The 18,973-nt window shown below is 37.1% G+C and overlaps 1 protein-coding gene across 1 annotated transcript in view; it reads right to left on the reverse strand.

The window, feature by feature from the left end:
- The window catches only part of ARIH1 (ariadne RBR E3 ubiquitin protein ligase 1), a 113,620-nt gene that overhangs the window by 54,398 nt on the left and 40,249 nt on the right, over nucleotides 1-18,973 (reverse strand). The window contains exon 2 of the mRNA XM_047735764.1: nucleotides 11,930-11,997. Within this exon, the coding sequence (XP_047591720.1) occupies nucleotides 11,930-11,997 (68 nt within the window). The remainder of the gene's footprint in view (nucleotides 1-11,929; nucleotides 11,998-18,973) is intronic.

Genomic DNA, 18,973 nt, shown 5'->3' on the forward strand with positions numbered 1-18,973 from the left:
ATCAATTGAAAGATGCATTCAACTTTTAACCATATTAAAATATCTTAGAATCAGTGAAATAGTATTTATTATGCATGGGAACTGTCAGGCTTCTTAAATTCTGGGCATTTTTTTTCTTTCACCAATCTGGAAAATTATCAGCCATTATACTTCAAATACTTCAAATACTACCTTTGGCTCATTCTCTCCTAAAACTCAGTAAGATCTTCTCACTATATCCTCTACATTTCTTATCTTCTCTTCTGCACTTTCCATCTTTTAGTGTATGTGTAATTTAGATAGTGGTTTAGTTTGATCTTTTAGGACCTTAAGCCACTCCTTAGCTTTGTCCAGTCTGCTGTTAAATTAAGTCACTGAGTTAATTTTGCTTACTTTCTTTAGTTATAGAAATCTTTTTCAAGTCGTTTTCCTAACTTTGCTGGAACCAGATCATGCCTAACAGTCTCACACTTACACTTGACTTATTTCAACAGGTGCTTTCAATGTTTAATTTAATACTGGTACCATACTTATATGAGCTGCACATAAAGAAATGGAACTATAAATTGAATACATAAAATACAATAAAGTAAAAATAAATTAACAATAATAAAAGAAAAATAAGAAAATCTTTTTCATATGGTTAAGATAGCTCACACTGGGGCGCCTGGGTGGCTCAGTGGGTTGGGCCTCTGCCTTCAGCTCAGGTCATGATCTCAGGGTTCTACCATCAAGCCCCGCACTGGGCTCTCTGCTCAGTGGGGAGCCTACTTCCCCCCCACTCTCTGCCTACTTGCTATCTCTCTTTCTCTGTCAAATAAATAAATAAAATCTTAAAAAAAAAAAAAAAAAGACAGCTCATGCTTTCTAGTTTCTTGTTGATGGTATATCCTATTGATCCAGTTCTGACAATTCTAATATCTGGAGTCTCAAGTTGTTATGTTTTAATTTAAAAAAATAATTTGGGGAAGTAGTTTGAGGCCTTAATGTTCTTCCCCTGGAAGACATTTTTATTTGTTTGTGTCAAGTGCCTGGGTACATTAACAGTCTGGGACCATCTTAATCCACATTCAAGGCTTAAGATTTTCTGGGGCATACATGACATGAATACTATCTTTAATCTTTAGAAGAGCTGGTTTACCTGACCCTCATTCTTGGTGGGTCTAGGATTCCAACCCGCCCCCCAACTAACCAAACGGCCAATAAAAATCACAGCCACCTGTGTGTAAACCTGGCAATTCACAGACCTGTACCCCTGGGACTAATAATACATTATATGTTAATAAAAAAATTAAAACAAAAAATCACAGCCACCTTAGCTACTCTCAGCTACCTCTCCTAGATCAGAATATACTTCCAGTGCAAAGCAGACTGGAACGCTTGGCTCATCTCCCTAGTTTTCCATATTCTCTTAGGCCTTAAATTCCTATTTTACTAATACTTTGATATTCTTGATTTAAAAATATATATATATTTTATTTATTTGAGATAGAGTGAGAAAGAGAGAGCACAGTGGGGGGGGGAGCAGAGGGAGAGGAAAAGGAGGCTCCCCAATGAGCAGGGAGCCCGAAGCAGGGATCAATCCCAGGACCCCGAAATCATGACCTGAGCCAAAGGCAGACTCTCCACCAACTGAGCCACCCAGACACCCCAGATATTCTTTATTTTTAAAGGATGTTTCAATATTGGAGCATGTGGGTGGCTCAGTGGGTAAAGCATCTGCCTTCAGCTCAGGTCATGATCCCAGGGTCCTGGGATTGAGCCCCGCATCAGGCTCTCTATGGGGAGAGCCTGTTCTTCCCTCTTCCTCTTCTGCTCCCCTGCCTGTGCTTTCCCCATCCCCCTCTCAAGTAAATAAATAAAATCTTCAGAAAAAAAAGAAAAAAGATGTTCCAGTATCAAAAAGATTTCTCTACTATATTTAGTGGATAGAATGGCCCAAATTACCAGAAATTTCCAAGAGTCTCATAAATTCTGTCACAGTTCAAACTCCAGCTTAACATCTCTTCCCCCCACACTCTGCTTTCAACCAGCCATCACTATCCTAAGTCAAACCAACATTTTTCTTTTACCTGGGTTATTAGAATGGGTTATCCTGCCGATGGAGAATCAGCTCATATTGTCATTAAAGTTTTTTCCTGCAATAATGCCCTTAAATCACATTTCTCCACAAAACAACCTTAAAACCTTCCCACTTAATAGAAAAAAAAGCCAAATTCAGTTGCTTAGAATTCAAGGTCCTCCACAGTGTGCTTTCTATTAAACATGCCCCATCATTTTCCTTCTATCTTTCATGTACTCCAGTTGCTCTAAATCTCATTACCATTCAACATAGGTTCCTTAAGCTACCCCCTTTCCCCAACTTGTTTCCTGAAGTGCCCAGGTTCCCACTCTGCCTGCTCTCCCAAGCCCAATCAAATGTCATCTCATCAACAAATCCTTTCCCACCTGAGCCAGAAATAACCATTTATGTATTCCCTTAAAGCTTTATCTTTAAGTACCTTAAGGGTAAAATGGTGTATGATACATGGTTTTCTGTACCTCTTCATCATCAAACCTCTGGTCAATGTCTTTTACACAGCTGATATTAAAAAACATTCTTGGAATTTATGAAGTAGAAGATAGCAGGGAGACTAGGAACAACAGAATAACTTCAGGTGAAGTACTAAAGGAGAAAATTGCTCCGAGTTCATACACTAGGAGGTGGTGGAGCAGAGATCCTATGTTCTTAACCACTACAGTGTAAGACGATACATTTGCCGCTTTTTTTTTTTTTAAAGATTTTATTTATTTCACAGAGATAGATCACAAGTAGGCAGAGGCAGAGAGAGAGAGGGAGAAGCAGGCTCCCTGCTGAGCAGAGAGCCCGATGCAGGGCTCGATCCTAGGACCCTGAGATCATGACCTGAGCCGAAGGCAGAGGCTTAACCCACTGAACCACCCAGGCGCCCCACATTTGCCGCTTTCTATACATGCTCCCTGATAACACCTCAACTGTTTAAACAGTAAAAACCCACTACACTATAGAACAGTGATGAATGCCATCATAAAAGCCTGGTTTGTGACAAACCAAATTTACTCTCACATCCTAGAAGTTAACTGTGAAACAATGTATTATTAATGGTGTGGCTAAGAAAATTTCCATACCATCATAATAACATACAAGTACTGGTTCTAGTAACTATTCACTAAATGGTGTTATAGCTTCAGAATGGAAAGTGGAAAGCTATTTGCAACACAGTCTGCATTGAAATCAATCTTCAATCGATCAAGATTCTTTGATTATACCTCTCCAAGAAAAGCAATAAGTCATCAACCACCTCTATATTTCCCCTGGGGGGGGGTGTGGGTGGGTGTGTGTGTATACACCAGTTAACTCAATAACGCCCACCTTATAGAGAAAATACAGGTTTTGTTTTGTTTTGTTTTTTTCTTGTTATCAATTCTAAAGAAGCTTGATTTGGGGGGTTTTGTCTCTAGTTCCTGACATATTGAAATCTGATTTACATGCTTGTCATAATTTACAGAAATTACGTGTATATTACAAAAAATAAAACCTAGAAATGGCTGAACTAAAATATTTACTAAACACTATATATTAGGAATTGTGTTATGTACTAGCAATGAAAGATGAATAAGATAGTTCTTACACACAAACAACTCTAACAGAAGTGCTGATATATTAAACACATATAAAAGGACCAATGACGAAGTGATTAGCTGTCTTGAGAAATAGGCATAGCCATCTTAGAAGTAAAGCTTAAGTTGGGTTTTATTTTCTTTTTTCCTACAATTTTTTAAAAGATTTTATTTATTTGACAGAGAGAGATACAGCAAGAGAGGGAACACAAGCAGGGGGAGTGGGAGAGGGAGAAGCAGGCTCCCCACCGAGCAGGGAGCCGGATGTGGGGCTAGATCCCAGGACACAGGTATCAGGACCTGAGCTGAAGGCAGACACTTAACGACTGAGCCACCTGGGCACCCCTTAAGTTGGGTTTTAAAGAACAATTAGGAGGGGCGCCTGGGTGGTTCAGTGGGTTAAAGCCTCTACCTTCGGCTCAGGTCATGATCCTGGGGTCCTGGGATTGAGCCCCACATTGGGCTCTCTGCTCAGCAGGGAGCCTGCTTCCCCCCCCCACCCACCCCCCACTCTCTGCCTGCCTCTCTGCCTACTTGTGATCTCTTTCAAATAAATAAATAAAATCTTAAAAAAAAAAAAAAAGAAATTAGGAAAAGGCATAATATGGAAGGTATGCCAGGCATGGGCCAATGACAGCACCAGTCCAAAAGTGCTCCCCTGGGCTTTGTAGCTAACAGCCTACACAGATATCAACAGAAGCCCCATGTCAGACAAAGGAAACAGTTGCAAAGTTGAGTCAACACAAAAATGAATTTGGTGACATTTTAAAAGTTGTATACTACTAAAGTATAATATAAGAACAGAAATAAAGATAATAGAATGGCAGACAGAAGCTTAATTTTTAGAGATTTATTTTAGAGACCGAGAAAAAGTGTGCACGAGCAGCGGGAAGGGCAGAGGGAAAGGGACAAAGAGAGAAGCAGATTCCCCACTGATCGAGGAGCCCAAAGTGGGGCTCAATCACATGACCCTGAGATCATGACCTGAGCTGAAATTAAGAGTCAGAAGCTTAACCGATTGAGCCACCCAGGCGCCCCAGAAGCTGGATTTGTAAATGTCTTGTCAAGGGAGGTAGGTGGAAAGAACGGGCAAAATAGGTACAAACTTCTAGTTATGAAACTAGTTAAGTCATAGAAATAAAGTACAGCACAGGGAATATAGACAGTAATATTGTAATAACAGTATATGGTGACAGAGGATAACCACATTTATCATTAACCACTGAGTAATGCAAACAACTGCTGATCATTATGTTGTACACCTGAAACCAAACATTATATGTCAACTATATTTCAACAGTAATAATAAAAAAAATCTAAAATAAAAAAGTTTTGTCATAAAAAGAAAGGGAAAAAAAGGACAACTCACTTTTCCAATCTCTCCTGCTGAAAGGATTCAAGCCTAGCAGGAGTAAGCGTGACCTATAGTTTGTGAAAAGCATGGTACTTGAAGATTTGTGAGGAATTCATTCTGCCATAGGGGTAGGATACATCCAGCTTTCAGAGGCCAAAACATCAGAAATACCAGTTGTGATGACACATGCCCAATACTGATGATGAGCTGTGATGCCAGTGCCCGATGGCAATAGCAACAGCATTTACTGAAACAGTTTGACACTATGATTTGGGCACTTTTGCTGGATGCATACCTTTATTTAGTCACTGAATCGCCATCTTTTTTTTTTTTTTTGGACAGAGAGAGAGATCACAAGTAGTCAGAGAGGCATACAGAGAGAGAGGGGGAAGCATACTTCCCACTGAGCAGAGAGCCCAATGTGGGGTTCGATCCCAGGACCCTGAGAGATCATGACCAGAGGCTTAACCCATTGAGCCTCCCAGGTGCCCAATTCTCCATCTTTAATGTCATTTCTCACCTGTTCTCTTCAAGTATATTTACAACTAAAAACCCTGACTGATAGATCAGGAAAGGGAGAGCGCTCAAGATAAGATAGATGAAATAATAGAAGCAACACCCCACAAAAATATTATAAGATCAAAGCCCAGATGGAAAGGTTAGCCTTTAAAGTTTAGAAGTAGAAAGGCAGATAAAGTTGTTGGCACACTTCTAATTCCCTGATTTGTTCTGTTTTGCCTCATGTGGAGGAGCATGGGAAGAAATCCAGTGAAGAGAGAAAATTCTATTTAATTTATACAACAGAAAAGAAGTTAATCTACAGAGTAAAAATGCAAAAGGCTGGGTAAGAAAGAAAATGGCAAAGGTTTGGAAAGTTGCTATCAGAGAGAAAAGATGACACCAAAAAATTTAAATGGTTCCTTCTCCATGAGCCCCTCACCACCTTCACCAAAATGTATCTTTAAAAGAATAAATTACTTGTTTTGGGGGTCAGGATAAATTTGTTTAAACTATGGACTAGAAGTCTGGGGACAAATAAGAACCGTTAGCAAGAAATCTACTTAAACCTCGATGGCTCTTACTAGACTCTAAGATCCTCCTCCCTGGCAGGGAGGCTCCCTAATGAATAAATAGGAAATTAATATGCCTGGTATATGGAATGAAGAAAGACAGTAGAAAGAAAGGACAGAATGTGAAGTACTTCACAATTTTTCCTAGAGTAAGATTTCTCTTTAATTATGTCAAAATGAATAGAAATCATAATTGAATATATTGTGTTACCAACTGGGAAGTACAATTTCTTTGAAAAACGCTATGTAGGGGGACTTGGGTGGCTTGGTGGATTAAATGTCTACCCTTCAGCTCGGGTCGTGGTCCTGGGATCTTGGGAATGAGTCCCTCAACTGGCTCTTTGCTCAGTGGGAAACCTGTTTCTCCCTCTGCCTCCACCCCCCTGCTTGTGCTCTCTCTCAAATAAATAAATCTATAAATAAGTAAATAAATAAATACATACATACATAAAGCTATGTAGCAAAATTATTGGCCATGCTAACTTTTCTAACGATTCCTGGGATTCTAAATTGTTACAAGATTTTCACACAAGTCACCTTCATTTTTATAGTCAAGTACAGGAAGATGCACAGTGTCACTGAGCGAAGCCTCCTTACATTCTTTTTTCCAAGGATATTAAGGGAGGTAGAAGGAGAATGAATGGAAAGGGGCCTAAACATTGCTGTTTTTTAAAGTTCTTAATAGTTTATCAGTTGATTCTTTGAAGTTTCCTAGGTAGATGATTATATGGTCTACAAAATTTTCTCTTCCTTTTTTAAATAAAAGCTTTCATTACATGTGAGTGCTTGTTTTCTGAATTACATAATGTATTATTGCTAACACTTCTAGGATTACTGAAGAAAGTCCACAGAACACATAAAAGTATGAAGAAAAATCTAAATATAATCCATAACCTCCCATCGCCAATTTTTTACCACTTATTTAATTTTCCATGTATTATTTTACTTATCAGAACTTCTAGTACATTTAAATGCTGGTGACAGCCAGTACCCTGTTTGATTTTATTGGACATCCTTCCAATGTTTCAAAATTAAGGGTAATTCTGCTGTACATTATTAGTTAATACCCTTATGAAACTGAGAAATTACCTTCTTAGTTTGCTAAAAATTGTGTTTTTTCCCCCTAAATCATGGGTATCACTAACCTGTTAAAAAGTTGTAAAATACTATAGATAAATTATTTTTTTCCTAATCGTGACCATTCCTAGGAGAAATGCTAGGAGAAGTCTTACTAGACCATTAATTCTTCCAACTTAATCAAATATTACTTATTAATTCAACAGCTATGTTCATAATAATGGTGGTTTTTATTTTATGCAGCCGTTCTCCAATTTTGTAACGAGAACAACAAGGGTTATTCTGATTTGGCTAATAGGAATTAATGATGTCTTCTCTTTTTCCATGTTCTGAAATAATTTTCAATAGAAACTTGCAGTTCTTTGATGGTTTATTAGATAGAACTTGACCATAAAATCATCTAGTTAAGTGGTTTTTGGAGGAGAGGAATCTTTTAGTATATTACTACATTTTTCCATGGTTATTTTTCTATTTAGAATTTCCAATGCTAAGCTTTCAAATATACTGGTAAAAGTAGTACTCAGTATTCATTTATAATTCTGAAATATTTTTCCTATCTATAATTATGCATTATTCCCAATGTTGTTTATTTGTGCCTTTCTCCCCAAACCGTTATCTGCCAATGGTTTATTTCCTCACCCATTCTGACAAGCCTTTACAGCAAAACTGAGCAGAAAGTAGAGAGCACTCCTATTTACCCCTTGCCCCCACCCCCAATCTGACCCACTATCAAAACCCACACCAGAGCGGTACACCTGATAGAATCATCAACACATCATTATCACCCAAAGTCCACAGATTACATTAAGGTTCACTTTTATGAAAAAAAAAAAAAAAGGTTCACTTTTGTGTTATACATTTTATAGGTTTAGACAAATGTACTGTGATACATATGCAACATCAGTTTCACGGCCCTAAAAATCCTTTTTGCTCCACGTATTCATCCTTCCCTCCACCTAACCCCTGGCAACCACTGATCTTACTATCCCTGTAGTTTTTTCTTTTCCAAAATGTCATATCGTTGGAATCCTACAGTATATAGCTTTTGCAGATTGCTTCTTTCACTTAGTAACATGCATTTAAAGTTCCTCCATGTCTTTTCATGACTTCATACCTCATTTCTTTTTAGCACTAAATAATATTCAAGCGTCTGGACATATCACAGTTTATTCATCCACCCACCAACTGGAGGACATCTTGATTGCTTCTAAATTTTAGAATTATGAATAAAAATGCTATGAATATTCATGTGCAGGTTTTTGTGTGGACACAAGCTTTCAACTCATTTGGGTAAATACCAAAAAGTATGAGTGCTAGATCCCATGGTAAGAGTATGTTTAGTTTTGTAAGAAAACTGCCAAACTGGAAGCAAATCAGCTACGCCATTTTGCATCCCCACCAGCAAGGAGAGTTCTTGTTGCTCCACATCCTCATCAGTATTTGGTAGTGGCAGTGTTTTGGATTTTAGCCATTCTAATAAGTATGCAGTGATATCTTGTTTTAATTAGCAATGCCTTGATAATATATGCTGTTGAGTATCTCTTCATACATTTATTTAACATCTGCGTATCTTCTTTAATGCAGTGTCTATTCAGATTTTTGCCCACTGGGTTTCTTTTATTAGTGAGTTTTAGGAGTTCTTTATCTATTTTGGATAACAGTCTTTATTAGATAGCTTTTGCAAATATTTTCTCCAAGTGCGCGGCTTGTTCCTCATTCTTTTGATATTTCCCTTTTAAAAAATCCTTTTCAAAGAAGTTTTTGTTTTATGTATTTTTGTTCTCTATTTCATTTACGTTGCTTTTATCTTAAATATCTATCCTACTGTCTTTGGGTTTATTTTGTGTTTTTCTAAGTTCCTATTTCAAAGGCTTTGTTTTCTATCTCTTTTTCTTTTTCTTATAGATACTAAGCCTGCAAATTCCCAGTTCTCATCATCCATATCCTACATTTGTATTGTCCCTGTTTAGTTATAATCATTTTGGGATAATAAGTTACTTTAAAGTGTGAAAATAGAATGCATATTGATTTTTACTGGAATTCATTAGAGTGTAAATTTGACCAATTTGAAAATAACACACTCTGAAAGGTACCAAATACCGATACATATTTTAAATCCTCTCTGTTTACTGAAAAACAGTCTAGAAGAAAACACATTAGTATAAGAAGAATTATGTGTCAAGGGAGATAAGAGAAAAAGAACATCCACAAAACAAGAATTAAGTTATTAAAATAAATAAAATGGATACTGTTGAACTAAACAAATCAAGATGCCTAAATAGCAGAATGGGTGCAAAAAGAAACACAAGTTAGTGAATTAAAGATAAACTTGAGGAACTTCACAGAGCAGAGTAGAAAGACAAAGATGAAAAGTACAGCAAAAAACATTTTTAGAAAGTTAAAATTAACTTCCAAAAGAGATCCAGAAATTTCAACATGTGACTAACACGGATTACAGAAAGCATTAAGAGAATCAAGAAAAGGAGAAGAAATAATAGCTAAGAATTTCCCCAAACCAAAAATATTAGTTCTCAGACTTAAAGGGCCCAACTAGATGTGCTTTCAAAACTACCCCAAATTTCAGAATATTAAGGGCTTTCCTTAGAGCCCTTAAAAATTTTAATACATACGAAATGACTTAAATGACTAAAGATATATTCTGGAGGGAAAAAGGTAAATTTGGAGAAAACAGTGGGATGCCAAGAGCCAGCCAAAAGAAAAAAAAAAAGAGTTAAATATAAGCTAGTAAAAATGCTTATAAAGGTGACCACTAGAAAAACTGAAATAAAAGACGTTAACTCTGAAACGGGGGGGATTGATACCAAGCCAACAACAACAACAACAACAAAAAAAAAACAAATAGAAAACATAGTAAATATAAAGAACAACTTAAAATGGCAATAATTTAATCTAAACATATTAGTAATCACTGAGTGTGGCAATGTTAATATTAAACATGGAGTATAACGTGAAACTCATTAAGAGACAAAAAGATATTGCATATTGGTTTTAAACACATTAAAGATTAAAAGGTACCCAATAACATACCCTCAGAATATATAAAAAACTGAAAATTACAAAAAGAAACTGAAAAGTTCACACAAACATATAAGTTTCCAAGGAGCTGCCTACTTTTTAATTCATACTTACCACTAAGTACAGTATTTAACTGAAAAATGCTTTCAGCAGTGTCAACAGTGTTTATAGGAGAAAATTTTCCTTGGAGAAATACATTAATAAGAAACAAACTGTTAAGTCAAGTTCACTAGAAAAAAAAATCAGATATAAATAATGAAAACTCCTTTTCCTAACCGAAGTGTCGTAAAATAAGCCACAAAATAAATGTTACCAAAAATAAGAAATACTACTGACTTCAAAAGAGGTGGTCAGATCCACAAGGGGCAGCAGGGGCAATCACACTCAGGAATATTTTATTCTCCATGAACCCTGGGAAAACTCTGTATGTTTAAGAACATAAGCTTTGGGGTCCAAGAGACCTGAGTTTGAATGCTAACTCCTTGTGTTACAAAACTGAGATAAATATATTAAGCCCTAAGAGCTTTACTTTCCATATCAATTAAGTGGAGATAACAGTTTCTAACTTCATAAAGCTGTAAGGAGGATAAAAATGAAATAATGCCTGGAACAAAGGGCCCCATAACTGATAACTACTATTTGTTACTACTAAATTGTAGTTGGGGTGCAATGTGTGAGAAACTGAGCAATGGGGACACGTGGGTGGCTCAGCTGGTTAACTGTTTGCCTTTGGCTCAGGTCATGATCCCACGGCCCTGGGAGCCTGCTTCTCCCTCTGCCTGCTGCTCCCCTTGCTTGTGATCTCTCTCTGACGAATACATAAAATCTTTAAAAAATAAATTGAGCAATGTTCTTGGTATTATTTAATATATGTTTTCCAAACTTCTTTCAACTTTAAAATCAAATGGGAAGTATTTTCCATTTATTTCTCGTAATATTTGGGTTCTCAATTCCCAATAACTAGTGTTAATTCTTTATTAAAATTAGGACTGCTAATTTTAGACTGAAGAATATGGCTGGTAGAATAAATATAGGCTGTCACCCTACCACAATCTAAGGAAGAAAAAAGAACTGCACTAATATTGTCCTTCACTACTCCTGTAATTTCTTACATTTTCAGAGAGAAAATACTCAATGGAATATATAATAGAAAATACTCAATGGAATATAATCTTGCTTGAAATCAGAGAACAAGTCCAAACAGCTATTTTGATGGTCAGGATACCCCGAGTAACCTATTTTTACTGAATAAATACCATTAATATGCTTAAAATAAAGTTTTACGGACAAGAAAATTTTAAGTAATTAATGGAAGATATTATTCATACGTTTGAAGATTATATCAATTGCTTTTTAAAATGTATTTTATCTTCTTCTTTGAAGTAGGCTCGACACCCAACGTGGGGCTTGAACTCAGGACCCTGAGATCAAGAGCTACATTTTCCATCAACTGAGCCAGCCTGATGCCCCTCAACCAGTTTTTCAAGACACATTTTTAGTTCTCAGTACTCAAGATGATGTAATTTTGAAGATACTGAAGAAGAGCCCCCACCTTAGCTCCAAAATAAAAGGAACACTAAGCCTGAATTCCCATAACATTAAGTTTATTCCAAAATTTACAGATGAGGAATACAAGAAATTAAAGCGCATACTACTTGCTTTTTTTTTTCACATACTGGTCTATAAATCAATTCCTTATTTGCTTCTTGTAAATTCAGTTCAACAGGCTTTCTGTGTTACTTGTAAGTACAAAGCTAACAATATAGTTCCTTACCTTTCCATTAGCTTCTCTTTATCCCAATTGAAGTGGCTAAGGAGTATTCTTGTGATAGTTGCTGGATTCTAAAGAAGGGGGGAAAAAAAGTTATTTTAAGGTAATAGTACTTCATTAACATTTAGTGAATTTTAGGTTGAATTTAATTTCATCCCACCCAAATTTCCTTTCCTAAGATATTTCTTTATTCTACAAAGAAAAAAAAAAAAACAAAATTTAATTATAAGATAAGACTATTTAAAAATAGTTTGCCACACTAATTTGTCAGATTTCTATAGGATTCTAAAGCGGAATTCAAAATAAGCCAAAAAGAATGGATAAGGAAGATGTGGTTCATATATACAATGGAATATTACTCAGCCATCAGAAAGGATAATACCCACCCATTTGCATCGACATGGATGGAACTGGAGGGGATTATGCTAAGTAAGTAAGTCAAGCAGAGAAAGACAATTATCATATAGTTTCACTCATATGTGGAACATCAGAATAGCGCAGAGGACCACAAGGGATGGGAGAGAAAACTGAATGGGAAAAAATCAGAGAGGGAGACAAACCATGAGAGACTCTGGAATCCGGGAACCGAACTGAGGGTTACAGAAGGAACGGGGGTGGGAGGATGGGGTAACTGGGTGGGCACGTGCAGTGATGAGCACTGGGTGTTATACATAACTAATGAATCACTGAACACTACATCAAAACTAATGATGTAGTACCATATGCCGGCCAATTGAATATAATAAAAAAATTTTTTTAAATAAGCCAAAAAGAAATTAATGAAAACCTGCTGTATTAAATCAAGCACTAATTTAAATGAACTTTTACAATTAAGATTTAGCATACTGTCACTCTGTTAACAAAATTTCTAATCAATAAAATTTCTAATCCTTTATTGTATTCAGTAGTTCAAATGAATCTAAACCATTTATAAGTCATAAGGTCCTTCAGAGATATTTAATGAAAAAGACAAAATATTTGTATTGGGTAATAATTTAGAGAGTATAATCAGAGGCTACTGTTTCAGTTCTAGAAGGAAAGGCTAACAGCATGAAATAAACCCAAAACCGACTGTCCTATTGTTTAATGCTGTCATTTATTTTTATTAATATTTATTTCCATTTCCCATCAAACTAGTCAGGTTACTATCTGGGTACAGAATTTTAACCTAAAATGCTAGTTACAATGTCAGAGGTGGAACTCAAACCTGAAATCTGCTTATTTGTAGGTCACGTATAATTTTATTACATCAAATAACATTTCAAAAAGATCTCTGCATAAAACTACTTCTGTATCACCATAGTGAGAACACAGTATTAGTTAACAACTGATTTAATTAAAAAGTTATCTTGCATAAAAATGTCATGAAACAATACAATGTGTCATAGAAAAATTCGCCTACATTCAATACCCTTCCCCCAAATCCAAAGCTGTAGATAACGTTAACTTTCATTCACCCACTCTAGACACATTTTGCTAATCCATTTAGCTATCCTTGCTTCTTGGGCCCAGACCCCCTTAGGAATTCTCCTTTAACATAGCATTCGACAGACATCATCACTTTACAAGAGTTAATATCTAAAACAAAACAAAACAAAACAAAAAACCCTATTAACTGATCCTATTTTATGTTTATTTGTGCAGAATATACACAGTGTTTTGCCCAGCTCTTTCTCAGAAATATGATTCAACAATTTATTAACACCCTAACCGCCCCAACCCAACCCTGTGTGGAAACAGGTTTTCACAACAGGATCTGCCTGCAATTGAAATAATTATTCATTTAGGTTTAGTCACATGTAAAATAAAGGCAATAATCCTATCAATTAGTAGTGCCTATGAGAACTGTGTGACCTGTAACTCTGTGGCACCCAAATACACTGTGTTCTCTACCACCAGACAGAGTAGAGTGCTTGGGGAAAATGTTTCAGGAGTTGCTGAAGTCTCAGCTTGCACACAGAAAAAAGGGAGAAGAGGACAAATGCTCTCTGATGCCCTTTGATGCTGCTGTAGTGTCTTTTCTGTGCTTGAGTTCCAGTATCAAAAATTATTATGGAAAGTTCAGTTAAAACACAGATTACTAGGGTCCATATGGTTCTACTTAATAGGTTTGGGGTAGGACATCCCCAAATGTGATCGTGATCCAAGGGATCAGAAAATTAGACCAGCAGTCTCCCAGATGAAGAAACAGGACAATTTTTCTATTTTTTATCTCATCCTTGAAAAATTGCTGTGTAGGTGTGGTGCCTGAGGTACATACTATATCAAAGGTAGATGCTCCAAAGTTTTTCCTAATAGGATAGACTGAAAAAATTCTCAACCACAGTGGCATGATAATGCCAAAATACTTATATTCTGCCTGGGTCTATGCTATGGGGCAGGAGATATTTCACAATACAAACTAAATAATTATATTGGGGGCACTATTTCAATGTAGCTGGCTTTATGTGCACTCCATATAAGGAAAGGTAATGGGAGAATAATACATACTGTGAATCTACTGTATGCCAAGCCCTATATAAGGTACTTTATATACCCCCACTTAATTCTCAAAGCTCTCTGTAAGACAGCACTTATCTGCCATTTTTAATATGAGAAAACCATGATGAGACTCTTTGGAGGTTATAAAAATTACCCAATATTATCCAGTTAATTAAGTGGAAAAGTTGTGAATTTTAGCCTACGACAATCTGAATCTAGTATTCTTTCATTTGTTCCACATAGTAGAACCTAAAGGAATATTAAAGATCTCATTTTACTACTAGTCATATGTTTAATGACTAGTAGTAAAGGGTGAATCAAGACAGGATGAAGGGATAGCAGAGAGCTAAGAAACACAAGGGAGCTTTCTGGGAATGTTCTATTTCTTGAATGTGACGGTTGGTTAGATGAGGGAAAACACTTCTCAAAACAAACTATACGCTTAAAAATAGGTATATTCAGGGGCGCCTGGGTGGCTCAGTGGGTTAAGCCGCTGCCTTCGGCTCAGGTCATGATCTCAGGGTCCTGGGATCGAGTCCCGCATCGGGCTCTCTGCTCAGCAGGGAGCCTGCTTCCCTTCCTCTCTCTCTGCCTGCCTCTCTGCCTGCTTGTGATCTCTGTCTGTCAAAGAAATAAATAAAATCTTAAAAAAAAAAAAAAGGTATATTCAGTCATATAGTTATACACCAATAATGTTAATTTATCTAAAAACAAAATAAACTGACTTCTGGTCCTGGCCAAGACAGAGTAATAAGCTCATTGCAGTGGCTCGCTCTATCACTGATTACAACTAAAAACTGGACAAAATCCTCTTCAACACCAGGCAGATTGGAGAGAGAAGTGAAGAACAACAAATAAGGTGATGGCGGGTATCCTGTTTTTTATCTTTTATTTTCTGGCTTTGGAGTGGGTCATATAGGGAAACTGCTGCAGCAGGCAAGAGCAGCTAACACTGAAAGGAGAGAGTCTTTTCTGCTAGAGATTATGGCAAAAGGCTCCTAACAATGTAAGGAAAATACTTATTTTTTTTTCTTTCTCTACAGTTTCTCTAGGTCCTGCCCGAGGCCCGCCACAGCCATAAAACTACACTGCTGCAGAATGACAAGAGAAAATCCATTGCTCTGAATAGAAGAATCAGGAAGAGGGCCACTGTTGTGAAAAAAAGTTGGGGGGGTCCATATTCTTTTCTCTCTTGCCACTTCACCTCAAGGCATGACAGGTAACAAACTAAGCCATGCTTCTGGCTAGAGGAATGAAGAAAAGGGTCTCTGGGAGTCAAAGAGTATAGGGGAAACTGCTGAGAAGAGAAATATGGAGAAGTAGACCCCTAATTCTGCTTATGAACCTGGGCTCACCTGCAAGCTATGCACATGTGGAACGCAGCTAAAGTACAGGAGAGGTTTTTAGACTACCACTATATATATAAATCCCTGCCCAAGTCCTAGATCAATCTAAGTGGGAAGGAAGGGAAGGGCAACTCAACACAGCAAAGGTTTGAAAACTGAACAGATAATGGAACCACTACCTATATAAAGTGAGAAAGAATATGCAGTTATAACCTAACTGGATTGACCTGTTTACTGAAACAAAAAATCCTCACCTCTGAAGGATTTAACAGGATGCAGAATCTCACAATATTCAAAACATCCAGGACAGAATCCAAAAATTAACACATATTTGCAAGAACAACAGAAATCCGACCAATCCTCAAGGGAGAAAGTAATTAATAGAATGCCAACCCCAAGATGACCTAGATATTAGAAGTACAAAAGTTTAAAGCAACTATTAAAAACATGATCCATTAGGTGAGAATGGACACCTTAAAATGGAAAGAAGTTATAAAAAATAACCAAATGGAAATTTTAGAACTAAAAAACACAAAGGTTACTGGACAGGCTCAGAAAGGAGGCGACAAAGAAGACACTGAACTTGAAGATACAGCAATAAAAAATACCCAAACTTAAAACAGAAAAACTACCTTTTTCTGTTTTGTTTTTAAAAGAACAGTCTCTTGCGGCGCATGGGTGGCTCAGTCGGTTAAGCGGCTGCCTTCAGCTTAGGTCATGATCCTCGTGTCCTGGGATCGAGTCCCACATTGGGCTCCTTTGTCGGCAGGGAGCCTGCTTTCTCCCTCTGCCTGTCACTCTGCCTGCCTGTGCTCTCTCACTCTCTGACAAATAAATAAATAAAATCTTAAAAAAAAAAAAAAAAAAAAAAAAAAAGAACAGTCTCTCGAGGTGCCTGGGTGGCTTAGTTGGTTAAACGTCTGCCTTCAGCTCAGGTCACAATCCTTGGTTCCTGGGTTGGAGCCCCACATCAGGCTCCCTGCTCAGTGGAAAGCCTGCTTCTCCCTCTCCCTCTACTGCTCCCCATGCTTGTGCTCTCACTCTGTCAAATAAATAAAATCTTAAAAAAACAAAACACACCAGTCTCTCAGGGCCCTGTGGGATAATACCAAAAGCTGTCAGCCTAGAATTCTATATTCAGTGAAAGTATAGTTCAGGAATGAAGACAAAGATATTCTTGGACCAAAAACCAAAACAAAACAAAACAAAAATAACCCCCAAACTGGTGATTCATAGACCCGTACCCCTGGGGCTAATAATACATTATAAGTTAATAAAAAAATTTAAAAAAAAATTTAAAAAGGAATAAAAAAAAAAGTAACTGTGGTACATCCACAATGGAATACTACTCAGCAAAAGAACGAACTATTGATACATAAAATATGAATGAATCTCAAATGCAAATTCTAAGTGAAAGAAGCCAGATTCAACAGGCTACATATTGTACAATTCCAAACAAAACCACAGGAATGGTGTATAAATTCCTGGTTGCCAAGGGAGGGTTTAAACAAATGGGGTAGCAGAAAGGAAATTTTTTTTTTAATTTTTTTAAGATTTTACTTATTTATTTGACAGAGAAAGATCACAAGTAGGCAGAGAGGCAGGCAGAGAGAGAAGAGGAAGCAGGCTCCCTGCCAAGCAGAGAGCCCGATGCGAACTCGATCCCAGGACCCTGAGATCATGACCTGAGCCAAAGGTAGAGGCTTTAACCCACTGAGCCACCCAGGAGCCCAGGAAGGAATTTTTAAGGCGGCCATTATGGAACTGTTCTGTATGTTGATTGTGGTAGCAAATACAGAACACCAGGCCCTGGTCAAAATTAATGAAACTGTACACCCAAAAGCATGAATTTCACAGAAATTATATATAAATTTAAAATATTAAGTTATAAAAGTAATCTAACCTACACTGGAGCATCTATAATGGAGTTCTATTTAAAGTACAGTAAGTGGGGGCGCCTGGGTGGCTCAGTCGTTAAGCGGCTGCCTTGGCTCGGGTCATGATCCTGGGGTCCTGGGATCGAGCCCCACATCGGGCTCCCTATGCAGCGGGAAGCCTGCTTCTCCCTTCCCCACTGCCCCTGCTTGTGTTCCCCCTCTCGCTGTCTCTCGCTGTCTCTCTCTCTCTCTGTCAAATAAATAAATAAAATCTTTAAAAATTTAAAAAAAAAATAAATAAAGTACAGTAAGTGTCAAAAGAACGATGCTGAATAGAAGGAACACAGACACAAAATTATTCAGTGCCAGGCACTCTAAACACATCATATTTCATTTAATCTTTACAGCAACACTTTATACAAGGTAGGCATTATTTACATTTTACAGATGAAGTTAGAAAGATTAAGTCATTTGACCCATGATGAAATAAGATTAATAGAATCTGAATAATAGGAAAATTTTCTAAAAATTTATATTGTAACACCACCCTTCAAGATTCTGATTTAACTGCTTTAGGCTGGGGCCCAGTCAAGGGAGAGATATCACCTATGCATGCTACCAAAATTCTTAATTAGTTAAGTAGAAAGTCAATTCAAGCTCTTGGTTGAAATAACTTTTCATCCTACTTTTACTGGAGGTTCTCATTTCTTAAAGATACAAACAAAAAGATGTAAAAAGTTAACAAACAAAATCAATATAATTAGAAAATTAGTACTAGCAGCAGCATTTAACTTTTAGGGCAATAAAACAATCTGAAATCTCACATATTCTCCAGTAGTGAACTCTAAAACTACGGTTCCTCATTTGGGCTACATATTAAAATCTCCTGAGGAACTTGAAAAATACCAATACTTGGACTTCACCATAGCAATTCTGATTGAAAGTTTTGCTTGCTTTTTGTTTTTTTAGAAAGCCAACTTTTTTTTTTTAAGATTATGTATTTATTTATTTATTTGACAGAGAGAGAGAGAGAGAGAGAGATATCACAAGTAGGCAGAGAGGCAGGCAGAGAGAAGTGGAGGGAAGCAGGCTCCTTGCTGAGCAGAGAGCCCAATGTAGGGCCTGATCCCAGGGCCCTGAGATCATGACCTGAGCAGAAGGCAGAGGCTTAATCCACTGAGCCCGCTGTTTTTTTTTTTTAAAGATGTATTTATTTTGGAGAGAGTACACACGTGCAGGGTTTGGGAGGGAAGGGTAGACGCAGATGGAGAAGAGAATCTCAAGCAGACTCGTCATGACCTAGCAGTGTAATACTGTAGTAATTTGAAGAAAACTACATTCTA

This window comes from Lutra lutra, chromosome 7 (genome assembly GCF_902655055.1).
Source record: "Lutra lutra chromosome 7, mLutLut1.2, whole genome shotgun sequence".
Taxonomy (NCBI): Eukaryota; Metazoa; Chordata; class Mammalia; order Carnivora; family Mustelidae; genus Lutra; species Lutra lutra.